This window comes from Colossoma macropomum, unplaced genomic scaffold (genome assembly GCF_904425465.1).
Source record: "Colossoma macropomum unplaced genomic scaffold, Colossoma_macropomum, whole genome shotgun sequence".
NCBI classification, from domain to species: domain Eukaryota; kingdom Metazoa; phylum Chordata; class Actinopteri; order Characiformes; family Serrasalmidae; genus Colossoma; species Colossoma macropomum.
Window position 1 is genome coordinate 27,397,501 of NW_023494802.1, and position 12,055 is coordinate 27,409,555.

General features: G+C 37.0%; 1 protein-coding gene across 2 annotated transcripts in view; it reads right to left on the bottom strand.

The window, feature by feature from the left end:
* Nucleotides 1-12,055, bottom strand: part of LOC118823115 (probable phospholipid-transporting ATPase IIA) — a 62,681-nt gene that overhangs the window by 33,296 nt on the left and 17,330 nt on the right. For both annotated transcript variants that reach the window (XM_036592518.1, XM_036592519.1), the window contains exons 12-14: nt 11,265-11,407; nt 5,558-5,670; nt 1,791-2,000 (exon numbers count right to left, since the gene is read on the bottom strand). In XM_036592518.1, coding sequence (XP_036448411.1) covers nt 1,791-2,000; nt 5,558-5,670; nt 11,265-11,407 — 466 coding nt within the window. The remainder of the gene's footprint in view (nt 1-1,790; nt 2,001-5,557; nt 5,671-11,264; nt 11,408-12,055) is intronic.

Below are 12,055 nucleotides of genomic sequence, written 5' to 3' on the forward strand. Positions count from 1 at the left end.
TCACAAAGACAAAACATAGATTAAGCTCCTTATTAGAAGGAACTTTGAAATTTGACACAGTGGTATGAAGCAGTAACCTCGAAACTACCACAGAGGATAAACAGATGTTCTTCAAGCCATTTCTATCCTTTTTCAAACAGTTACAGTTAGGGCTGCATGACAAGACCATAAAACTTGAACATAAAGTTGCTGGATATTACCATAGCAATAAGAGAAGCTATAAATCATAACTAAAATAATGTTTCTCTGACTGAGTGAGCAACAAGTAGAGACTGATTTTCAAACAAAAATATACCTCTCTTAAAGCTGCACTACATAAGATTTGGGGATTTGGACATTGCCGGTGAAAGTGCGTAATTGAATGCAAAGTGCAGAAGAACATTTTGTACCATTGGCTGCGCTTTGGAACTCTTCCCCGAGCAAATGAATCTGACTTTTGTGAGCACTTCGAAAGAGTATTCATAGAGAAATCAGTCAAAACTTGGTGAAGGATGTGTCTTCTGAGGATGTAAGTTATTTATCCACTATTGTCATCACATCAGTATGTAAATGTTAATTTTGCATTTGAGACCAAACCAACGACCAAACCCTCCTTTTAACTCTGTGTGTGATGTTAATACGTATTAATCGAAATTGACCTGTTGCCTATGACTTTTAAATTACTATTTCAGATTGCAGAAAAATGCAAAACTGCAAAAGCACCATTCACTAGCCACCTGTTCCCTGAACATCTTTTTCTACATTGACTTACAATATCAATAAACTTATGAAGGTCCTTATGGTGATGCATGCTTGTTGTGACAGTAGCCATTACCGCTTCACCTATTTTAGGCGGATTGAGAATAGTCACCATGTTTGAAATATCATTACAAGTTAGTTTTTTAAGAATAGATTAGTTTAGATTATAAGTATGATTACTTTGTAAGTGGCTCTATAGTAGAATGGCTAAATCACTCGCTTTACATGCAGGAGACACACCACTGCTCTTAAGTTAGATACTACTTCTAAAGCCACATTTTCGGCAATCTAATCACATCACTCTCGGGCTCCGTGCAGGTAATGTAATTCGATCCGTTCTGTCATCACAGCCCTTAACAATGTTTTCATGGCGGACACTCACAGCCCTAGTTACAGTGCTAATCCCATCCTTTAGAAACAGAGCTTTATCTACTTTTTAAATTTTAATTAAAATGTATTTTGAACTTTTTATATTAATAATAAGAATTTCACCATTTCTATACTTGTACTGATGACTAGGCGTTCATGACCAGCATCCGCCAGAAAGCCAGGATAAGAACTGGCTGATTACCTGTAGTTATCTATTTGGAAATGTTTCTGTAGAGAACATCAAAACTATAATCTGTAATGTCTACAGCCAAAAAAAAAAAAAAAGCTGTCAGTGGAGGAACTACTCATTTCTGTGCTATTATCTTTGTTGTCTGTTACCTAAAAACTAAACTGCATCTAATAAATTCTGTAAAGAAACTAGAATCGGCCATAAATATACACACAAAAACATAAAAGGATCAGTGGTCACTTATTTTTGGACTCTGAAAGGCCATCTTCAATGCAAAAAGTGACATCTTGGCAAGTGAAATCATCCCAAATCTAGTTTGTTTAGATTATTTGACTTATTTCTAGATGTTCAAAGCAATTTTATCTGGTAAAAATGTCATGCTACTGGCAGATAATTTTGCTTGTTTTAAGAGATAATGCAGATGATGTCGCTCTCAAAATGAGAAATGTTAGACATATTTGACAAGAAACAGTGGTTTAGTTCTGAGTGTTACCTCGTCAGGGCTGGAGGCCTGGTAGACCCTGCATGTGTCCTCATAGTGCTGCTCAGCCTCTGCCTGGTCCGTTACTCCATTCGCCTCGTACACAGGAGTCACGTTGTGAACCAGTGCAATGGCCTTCACTGCTTCATGCACCCTGCTGCTGATAGTCTTCCTCACTTTAGTGGTGGCTGGTGCTCTAGAGGCTGGAACGTCATGAGGAGGCTACAGAAAGACATTGTTTTTTTATTTCTCATGATGATAATGACGATGGTGATGATGAATATGACAATCATTAGTTCTGTGCTTAGTTTTTAAACTATTTAGATTTTGTGTGATGAGTGACAGAGGAAAAAAAAAAAACATTTTTTTTTCCATTTTGAGTATATTCTGGTGTTAATCTTTGATTCACTGTAGACAGACCATGTTTACATAACAAATAATGATATGTAGACACCATGTTGTTTAGAGACACACGGTAATTCCACGGCATATCAGTGTACTAATGAAACTAAAACCTCTTGACAGACTGCACTAACAAAATGATTAATTATCTGTTGACCAAAGATCCATCTGGATGCCTTTGTCAGTGTCCTTCACAAGGAGATACAAACACTTCCAGATGTATTGGAGAAATATGAACAATAAGCTTTAGCATTCTGCTGAGCCTATTTTTAGGTCATATGCTTCAGGGGTTAATGGCAGAGTTATTAAATTAGCCGCTAACAGGCAGCGAACTAGCAAATCCTGTTTCCTGCTCTAATGACCTCTGATGTCAAAAGGACAAAACATGTCCGTAAGGGTCACAAGGCAATGGTGAAAGCCCGGCCTCTTTGCTTTGCTTACCTAAAAGAACTCTCAAAAGCCTCCTTTTGCTGTTTTGTAGCTTTCCATAGCAGTTAAATGAACTCAACCAGGTGTGAAAAACACTGTGTGCTTGGAATATCCACATTTAACAACATCATCAATAACATAATAGAATTTCTTTAAATTATATTTTCTTTCACTTTTTTGTCACAAATTAAGGACTCTTTCATCAAGTACAATGTGTAAAGTTAACTTTCAAGGGGATTTTTAAAAATTTCTGCATAATTCAATTTGTTGAGATGTACAAAAACACGTTCAGAGTTGTTAGATATGAAATAGTGTGTTGTAGAGAAACTTACCATCTCTAACTTCCCTTCACAGTAATGGTGATAGGAAGTGGGGTCATGGTGGGTACAATGCAATGTATGCACGTTCTGAATTTATATATATGTTAAAAAATAAAGTGGTAAATGCAAAGAAAAAAAATATTTTGGTACTATTTAGCCTTAAAACACACTGCATGTACATCACCACCATAAATGCAATTTAAAAAAAATTACACACATATATATATATATATATATACACACACACACACACATGTTTTAGGTCAAAAGCTTATCACAAAATATCAAAAACTAAACCTGTCACAATTATTTAAATAATCACAATTATTTAAACTACTGTAATCATTATGCACAGTCATTAGAATTTACAGTCTTATTATGCTTATAACGAATGTGAACTGAGAGCGCTGAGTTGAGGCAAATAAACGTAAATAAAAGCAAGAGGTAAATGCATTCATTTAGACATGGTGCTTAAGAAAAACAAGTTATAACTTAAAGGGTAGCACTGAGTAATGTTGTTAGCTATGTACCTAATCTAACGTTTTAACTGGCATGCTGGAAAATTAGTGGCCTTTTTTGCTCATTTTCGTGAAGAACATGTTGCTTTGCTTAATTTTATAAACAATTATGTGCAACTGTAGACATTTTTGTATTGATTCAACAGTACAACCAGTAGTGATGGGGGGGAAATCAATTCAATGTGAACGATTCTGAATCGATTCACAAACATCAAAAATCGATTTTCGAATTTTTAAATTGATAACATAATGTTGACGGAACACAAAAGGCGGAACTTTGCAAAGTGCAGCGCCTGGACAGTCTGTGGCGTGCACACTACATTAAAAGCTAATGCAGGGGTCGCAACCTCCATGTTAATAAGAGTAATTTTGTCCTTTCAGCAAAAATCAAACCACCTTGGGAGCCACAACATTTTTTGTCCATTTTACCATCTTGGCTGTACATGTGTAATATGTGCTAATGTCCTAGTATAGGCTAAAAATATAATACAAACAAAAATGCAGACTTACTTTGCTCTACTTTAAGCTTTAGCTCAGCTGTAGCTGCTTTTCTTGCATCACCAGCTGGAAACTTTTCCACAAAAGTAGATCAGTTTCTTGTAAAATGTCTCTCAATGTTCTACTTTTTACGAGGCTGAAGTCGCTTCTCATTCTCCAGCTTCTCGTTCGAATTGTCCCGTTCCACCTTAAATAGTGTCTGAGGCGCCAGAATGTAACTGCTGCACTATTTAAGGTGGAACGGGAAAATTCAAAAAAGAAGCTGTCGAATGAGAAGCTGACTTTGGCTTCATAGTTTTTAGTGTTTAACAGTTTCTCGTTGCAGATTACACATATCAGGAAACCAGCTGGAGTGATTACAAACATCTATTCGTCCCCAAATTATCGATGTTTGTCTCAAATCTTTCTCTTGGCTTTTCGTTAGCTACTAGCTAGGTGAACTAGCGGTTATAGGCTACATTAACTCCAGCGTTTAAGATCATTTATTGTTGAAACTGTGTTTGGACGATCAGCAGAGCTTTATTTTACTGCAAAGGAGGATTATTTTATTTTTACCTAGAAATCTAACTCTGATTTGGAGCCACACCAGGCCAGTAAAAGAGCCACAGCGATGCCAAAGCTTCCACCCAACTCGGAAAGAACGAAGCGAATTACAAACTCTATCACAACTTTTATTGCCAAGGATTTGCGTCCGTTCTCACACTTTGGAGCTGAGACACAGCGTCCCGTCTTGAAGATATTTTACTGACACAGCAACACCCCACAACGAGACCAAAACCGAAGTTATAAAATCACTAAAGAAAACGGGTAGGACGGCTGTAATCTGCTGTGTGGACACCCACTACCACTGGATCTTATTTCACCATAACTGTGCATTTTATCGCAGATGAGTGGCAGCCTGCGTCTCATGTGCTCCAAACAAAAGCAGTGAATGAGAGCCTTCCAGTTCACTTGCCACATCGCTTTCATTTGATTTATTAATAAAAGATATTGGAAGTAAATTCATTATGGACTATTATAAATACTTTGCTTTAAAAGTACCAAGTCCTCACACAGTGAGAAAAAAGAAATCCTGTATAGAAAAAAAGATGCATCAAGATACATCGATAATCGTTTTATAATCGCATCGCAGCCTCTGAATCGTATTCGAATCGAATCGTGAGGTGCCTAGAGATTCCCACCCCTAACAACCAGTATTAGCTACTAAGTAATCATAGCTAAAATGGTTAATCAGCCAATTCAGCCACTTTAGGCTCACACAATGAACACAAACGAACCACATTTATGCATATGCCAATGTAAATGTCCATTTCACGATCGTGACATAAAACAACACCTCAGGTATTTCATGTAATAGTTTTCTGCGAGGGATTAAACTCTTCAGACGTCTAGTCCCAATCACCAGCACTGTGAACAATTTGGACTCTAGAATGGCGCATTTCAGAACCACTCTAAGTGACTTTGTTTACATCTTAACAATTTAATTGTGCAAAAATGTTGAAAAACCTGTGAAATTACCAATTATAGTCACATCAAACCAATCAAGAACAGTGACATGGGTACTCTGATGTAGACCATACAGAAAACATCCAACACAGTCGTGCTTATTTACCTGAGTGTAGGCACTGAACACATGACTCTGCACCTCATCCATGGAGTCCATTCCATAAGCCACAGTTCCAAGATGCAGACGCCGGAACACCATTTCGTTCTGGGTGAGAGTCCCTGCAGCAACAAAACATTTAGCATATTAATTTTTGGCCAAATAAAGAGGTGTCTATCAAACCTTACTGAATTTAAATGAGACAGCTGTGGGAGTTCTAATGACTGCTAACAATTGACCCACTTGATGTAAACAAGGTAAGATTGTTGGCCTTGCAAAGTATGATGTTCTGAAATGACAATACCAATAAAACAAGACACTGAACAAGACACAGAACAAGCATTGTTACACAAAGTTAATACTGACACTGTCCCATCTGGAAAGCATCTGTTAGCAGTCTCAAAGTCAAAAGTTTGAGGATAATTATACATGAATTACTTTCACAATAAGTTTTCATTTAAAAAGTAAATTTCTACATTATTCAATCAATGCTGATGTGAATAAAATCATTTGTTGTGGTTTGATAATGAATTAATTTACAGTGGTAATAGTGATAGAAATTGTGATAGAAAACTGGGGTTGTGATGTCTTCAGTACAAATACGGCCATTTTATTTACTATCCAAAATGATCACTGAACCTAGATGTGTCTTTATATGTTATGTTGATGATGGCAAAATAGTGGTTCAGTCGCTCACAATAGATCATTTTAATGTTATGTATACTACTTTTAATAATCCTAATGTTCTACTTTACATTTTGTAATATGTTATTTAAAAAAACTGGTAAACATATGAAAATAAACCATAAAACATTGTCAATTGTGAAAAAACAGTTTCCTGCCAAGTGTACTTACATTTTGATGGTAATTTATGAAATGAGGAAGAAAAACCACCCAAGAATTCTATGAAGTGATCCAAAAAAGGCTATAAAACCCAAAACTTTTTTTTCCATAAATACATAAATTGCCCTTCAATAAATCTGTAAAATTAAGAAAAAGGGTACTTTCTATAATGGTGAAGAGGAAGTTACAGTGTAGCAGAAATACAGAAATGTGGGTGGGCCTTTACTGCCCTCAGTCTGAGAAACGAAGCAGATGCACAGAAAGAGTGAAAAAGTTAATGGCTTATTAATGACAAAAAGCTTAGAGTGTGTTTCCTGACACCTCAGCAGGGCCCTATTCTATTTAACAGTGTTTTAGCCATGTCTGAGACAGGCCTCTGCTGTCCACCACTTACATTACAGCTACCTCTCTCTCTCTCATCAGTGCATATGTGGGAAAGCATTTATCATTTTATAGGGGGTCAGCGTCATAAATCTGAAAAGGAGATTCTAACAAGAGAGACTGGGACGAGAGCCTTTGGGTTACAGTTGATTTAAAGTTCTAATAAGTGGCATGTCTTTGCCGAGAGCACGCAGCCTGAGCCCCATGGGAAAGGTCTGAACTAGCCCTGAGCTACTGTCCACAACCCTTAAAAACACTTCAACACTATCACCTCTCACCCTTAAAACTGCACACTGCTTTCATTTCAGACCCTCAAATGCTCACTGGATTATGGAGCATAAATCTATCTCTGCTTCTCTGCTCTTACACTGCATTATCGAACATCTCTCCATGGTTGTCCCAGTTACTTGAAGAAACGCATTTTAAGAATAACTGATTAAGTTTTATCTTCTATAAGACTTGTCAAATGTATGATAATGCATATTTTACATTCTCCTACTGGTCCGTAAGACAAAAACAGCCTGGAGGACATCCCTATTCATATGTACTTTGTGCTGCATTGTGTTTTTACATCTTTTTAAAGGCTTTATTGATCAAATTTTTCCAATAAAGCATTTTGTAGTGATGCATCAAAATACATTTTCCTGGCTAAAACTGAAATTTAAGACACACCTGGCCAAAAACTTTCTGCTATTTAATAAACACTACCTATTAAAAAGAAAACACATTTTTTATTATTGGTAAAATCTGCTTTTAAAAAAACAAAACTGAGCAACAATTTGATCATCCAAGGCAATGAATGGCATTATTTTTAGCTATATGTTGCACTTTGGATCTGTCATTTCTGAATCATTTCAAGCTGTTCAAGCTGAAGCTACAGATGCCGTCAGTGTTCTCATGGGCTGTGTGCTTCTGTTGTTTTGCTATATTTTGCGTATTGAGAAGGATGTCATGTATTTCAGTGGTGGAGAAGTCTTTGGGCACCATACCTCCCCTTGATACTCGACACGATAGAGATAAATTACTTGTCTAATATCCACTGTTTATCTGCTGCTGCTCAAACTGACTGAGTTTCAGCACTAAAATGTGTCGGTACACCCCTAGCGTTTTAGAATCTCTGAAAGGCTATGCATGGTGTAAACTATGTTTCATTATATTTACAGGGTCCATACACTTTTTAAACAGTGCCATTCCATGATTTTTCCATGACATAAACAGAAATTTCCATGTCAAATATAGAGCATAGTGCTGGGTGATACCGTCTATACTGGTATAGCGTGAACTGAACATACCATATGATATTGCTTCCCTGTATCTGATTGATAAGGAGCTTGAGTTCTTGAAGCATGAGTTCATTAACTTTATTAATGTAAACTTCAATATCATCTGGTAATGTAATACTGTAATACATTTGAAAATATTGCAATAGTGAATTTTACCACCCAGCAATTTTACATATAGACAGCTGTTGAGTAGAAGACCTACTTTGTTTAAATATAAATATAATACTTAAATATTGTTAACTAGTAAGTCAGAATGCAGTTTAAATAAAATGACTCTGAGTGAAACTGAAATTGTATCATGTATCTGCACCAGGATTAACACTCCAACATCAGAGAACAGATGTCATTACATTAACATTCCAAAATTTCAGAGCCTATATTTTTTGTTTTCACTCCTCAGTCATCTCATATTTAGCCCTTATCATCCCAGAATTTTTTTTTTTATGTATTTACCCCCACAAACTATTTTGGCTAATTTGCCACATTCAAATGTTTCAGATCACCCCACTAATTTTAATACAAGGCAAAGACAACACGAGTAAGCACAATATGCAGCTTTTAAATGATAATTCCATTTTTTGAAGATAAAGATTTATTCAAAACCTACATCACACCATGTGCCACTCTAAAGCTAATAACTGCTTGTGCCACCCTTGGCAGTAACAGCTGCAATAAAATGTTTGCGAAAACTTGCGATGAGTCTTTTACATTGCTGTGGAGGCATTTTGGCCCACTCTTCCTTGCAGAATTGTTCTAATTCAGCTACACTGGAGGATTTTTGAGCACAAGCTGCCCTTTTAAGGTTCTTGTCACAGCATGTCAATGGGATTCTAGTCAGGACTTTGACTCAACCACTCCAAAACCTTAATTTTGTTTCTTTTGAGCCATTCAGAGGTGGTCCATAGGCCAAATGCGCTTGAGCTTAAGGTCACAAACTGATGGGCAGACATTCTTCTTCAGGATTTTCTGATAGAGTTTGTGTCCTGCAGAAGCAAAACAGGCCATTACACTACTACCACCATGTTTGACTGCTGGTATGATGTTCTTATGGTGGAACGTGGTGTTAGCTTCACGCCGTATGTAACAGGACCCATGTCTTCCAAAAAGTTCCACCTTTGACTCATCAGAATATTATCCCACAAGTCTTGGTGGTCATCTAGATGTTTTTTGGCAAATGCAAGATGAGCCTTTGTGTTCTTTTTGGTCAGCAGCAGTTTGAGCTCTGCAGCTCTCTCATCAATGCAATTTTTGCCCAGTGACTTTCTTATTGTGAAATTGTGTACATTAAGCTTAACTGAGGCAAGTGAGGCCAGCATTTCGTCAGATGTTCGTCTGGGTTCTTTTGTGACTTCCTGGGTGAGTTGTCAATGCTCTCATGGTGAAATTTTGGTAGGCCAGCCACTCCTGGGAGGGTTCACTACTGTTCCGAATTTTGTCCATCTGTGGATAATGGCTCTCACTGTGGTCTGCTGGAGTCCCAGAGCCTTAGCAATGGCTTTGTATCGCCTTAGAACGTGGCATCGTGTTGCTTTTTGAGATGTTCTAGCCTGCTTCACACTGCCAGACAGGTTCTTTTTTAGTGATGTTTAGATACAACAGGACTGGCAGTAATCACGTCTGATTGTGGCTAGTGAAACTAAACCCAGCAGTTAACTGAATTTGGTTGATTTAGTAGCTAAAAGGCAAATTAATTTTTCACACAGAGCCAGAAAGTGCTGAACAGCATTTCTCCTTCAATAAATGAAATCATCATTTAAAAACAGCATTTGTGTTTACTTGGATTATCTTTGCCTAATATTAAAAGTAGTTTAATGATCTAAAACATTCAAATGTGACAAATGTGCAGAAATAGAAGAAACTGGGAAGGGACAAACACTTTTTCACAGCATTGTGTGTATGTGTGTGTATCTATATACACCAAGCGCTGCGACTATCAGTGAAGAAGCTAGTCACACAGGTCTCGGTGAGAGAACGAGCAGCGATGCGTTTTCCTCTATGTCCTTAATGTTACACCTTAGCTAGCTGAGATTCATGTGAGTAAATATGACTAACGCTAGTCCACATAGATCTTGCACTCTTCCGGTGTTTTTTGGCCATCTAGACTCTTCAGTGTTTCAAATGTGATAAAATGATGAACGGCATAAGAAAAAAGTCCATGGCTTTTCCAACACTTAATATTTCCCATGTTTAGTTCTAAAGTGATAACAAGAAGTTGAAAAACGTTGTTCAGTCCATTTTAATACTCTATTTAATATGCTATTTAATATTTAATACGCTATTTTCTAACCTTTATACTTTAAAGTCATCAAGACACACAAGTCAACAAGATAAGGCAGATGCTGAATTACATTATAAAGGTCTCCAATTAAAAGTATATATAAAATGCAAAAATTCTTAAAAATTAATAATATTTTTGAAAAACTAAATTCGATAGCTGTAATCACGTATTCTCCAGCATGGAACAAGACATTTAGTCTGACAATCACGCAGTCACACGGTATGTCAAGCGTTTAGCACTTTCCTCCTAGCACGCTGAAATATTTGGCAATACTGCGTAGAAGGTGGCATGAAAATATGCAGTTGCAGACTTCACACTACTCCATGAAGAAATGTATAACCCTCAACCTACCATACTGGTGTTTAATCTCATCGAACATATTGCTATAATGGATTGAAAGTCGGGTGGTAGGGCTGCACGATATGGACTTAATACGATATTGCGACATGTATGAATTACATTTATACATATGGCAATTATTAATATATTTAATATATTCAAAGCAGAGTAATAAACCTTTGATGTGGTAAAAGACTGACCTGTATTATTTTGACCAAAACTACTCAATTAAAAAAAAATACTATGCTGGTGGTTAATCCACTGGCTTCTGAAGTTGAACAGTTCGCTGGTGTGGTTGTAAGCTGCAATGTTCCCGCAAATGGTTAGAAACATTTTAACCAAACTGCAGAATTCTTTGCTTTTCTTCGCAACGTTTGATTCTTTTTATATTATCATTTTTCGATGAAGACTCAGAATTTCAGTTTTTCCAAGTTCAAATTTCTTCACATAATAACAGCATGCCGCCATCATCACCACTTAACTGTTCTGTCTTGTAGTCATCATTTTAAAGCCATCACAGGTTCAATACACACACAAATAACATAAATACAACATAATAGTTTGCGGTACTTGACATAGAAATGCCACTCACCTGTCTTATCAGTGAGGAGATACGAGATTCGTCCAAGCTGCTCTGGGATGGTGCTGGCTCGAACCACAGTTCCAGGGATTTTAGAATCTTTCTTGATCATCCAGCTGAACACCATCTTGCCCATGTCCAGGTTCACCCGTAAACTAGCAACCAAGCGCAGAAGAACATTTTTTATGAAAAACACATAAAATACATTTTTCATTTACATGAAAAATCAAGTGATAAAACAGACAACAACTTATGACCACACATTACTCAAGGCTGACTGCTCTCAAATAACATCGACACCACGTCATTGGATAGCTCAACATGCTTGGAGTAGAACACTAACTGCCAGTTCTGTTATGTCAGCTCAGCTAACAGATGACCACATTGGCTAGCACTGCTCTGTGATAAGAGGAGAGAGAGAGGGCCGTCCTACCCACCCAGAGAGAGCGAGCAAGGTAAATTATGCTCTCTCAGACCCCTGTTCACAGTGGCTGTGGCATCGCTGAGGCTCATGATCTCCAAACGAAAAAGCCAATGCTTAGACTCTTAACTGTAATCTACATTAAACTGTCACATGGTCACATCATTCACCACATAAGCTATTTAGTAATTATTAAATGCATTTTAACAGAATTATTAACTTATACTTACAACATTGCAATCAAGTGTTTCAATTTACTCTTTTCCCCCTTGTAAAAATATAGCATTTCAAATTTTATGTAATTTGACAGTGACTTTTCCCATCACAAACTCATAAAGCCCCTGCAATGCCACCATTAACCCCTAAAGGGAACACAAAACTC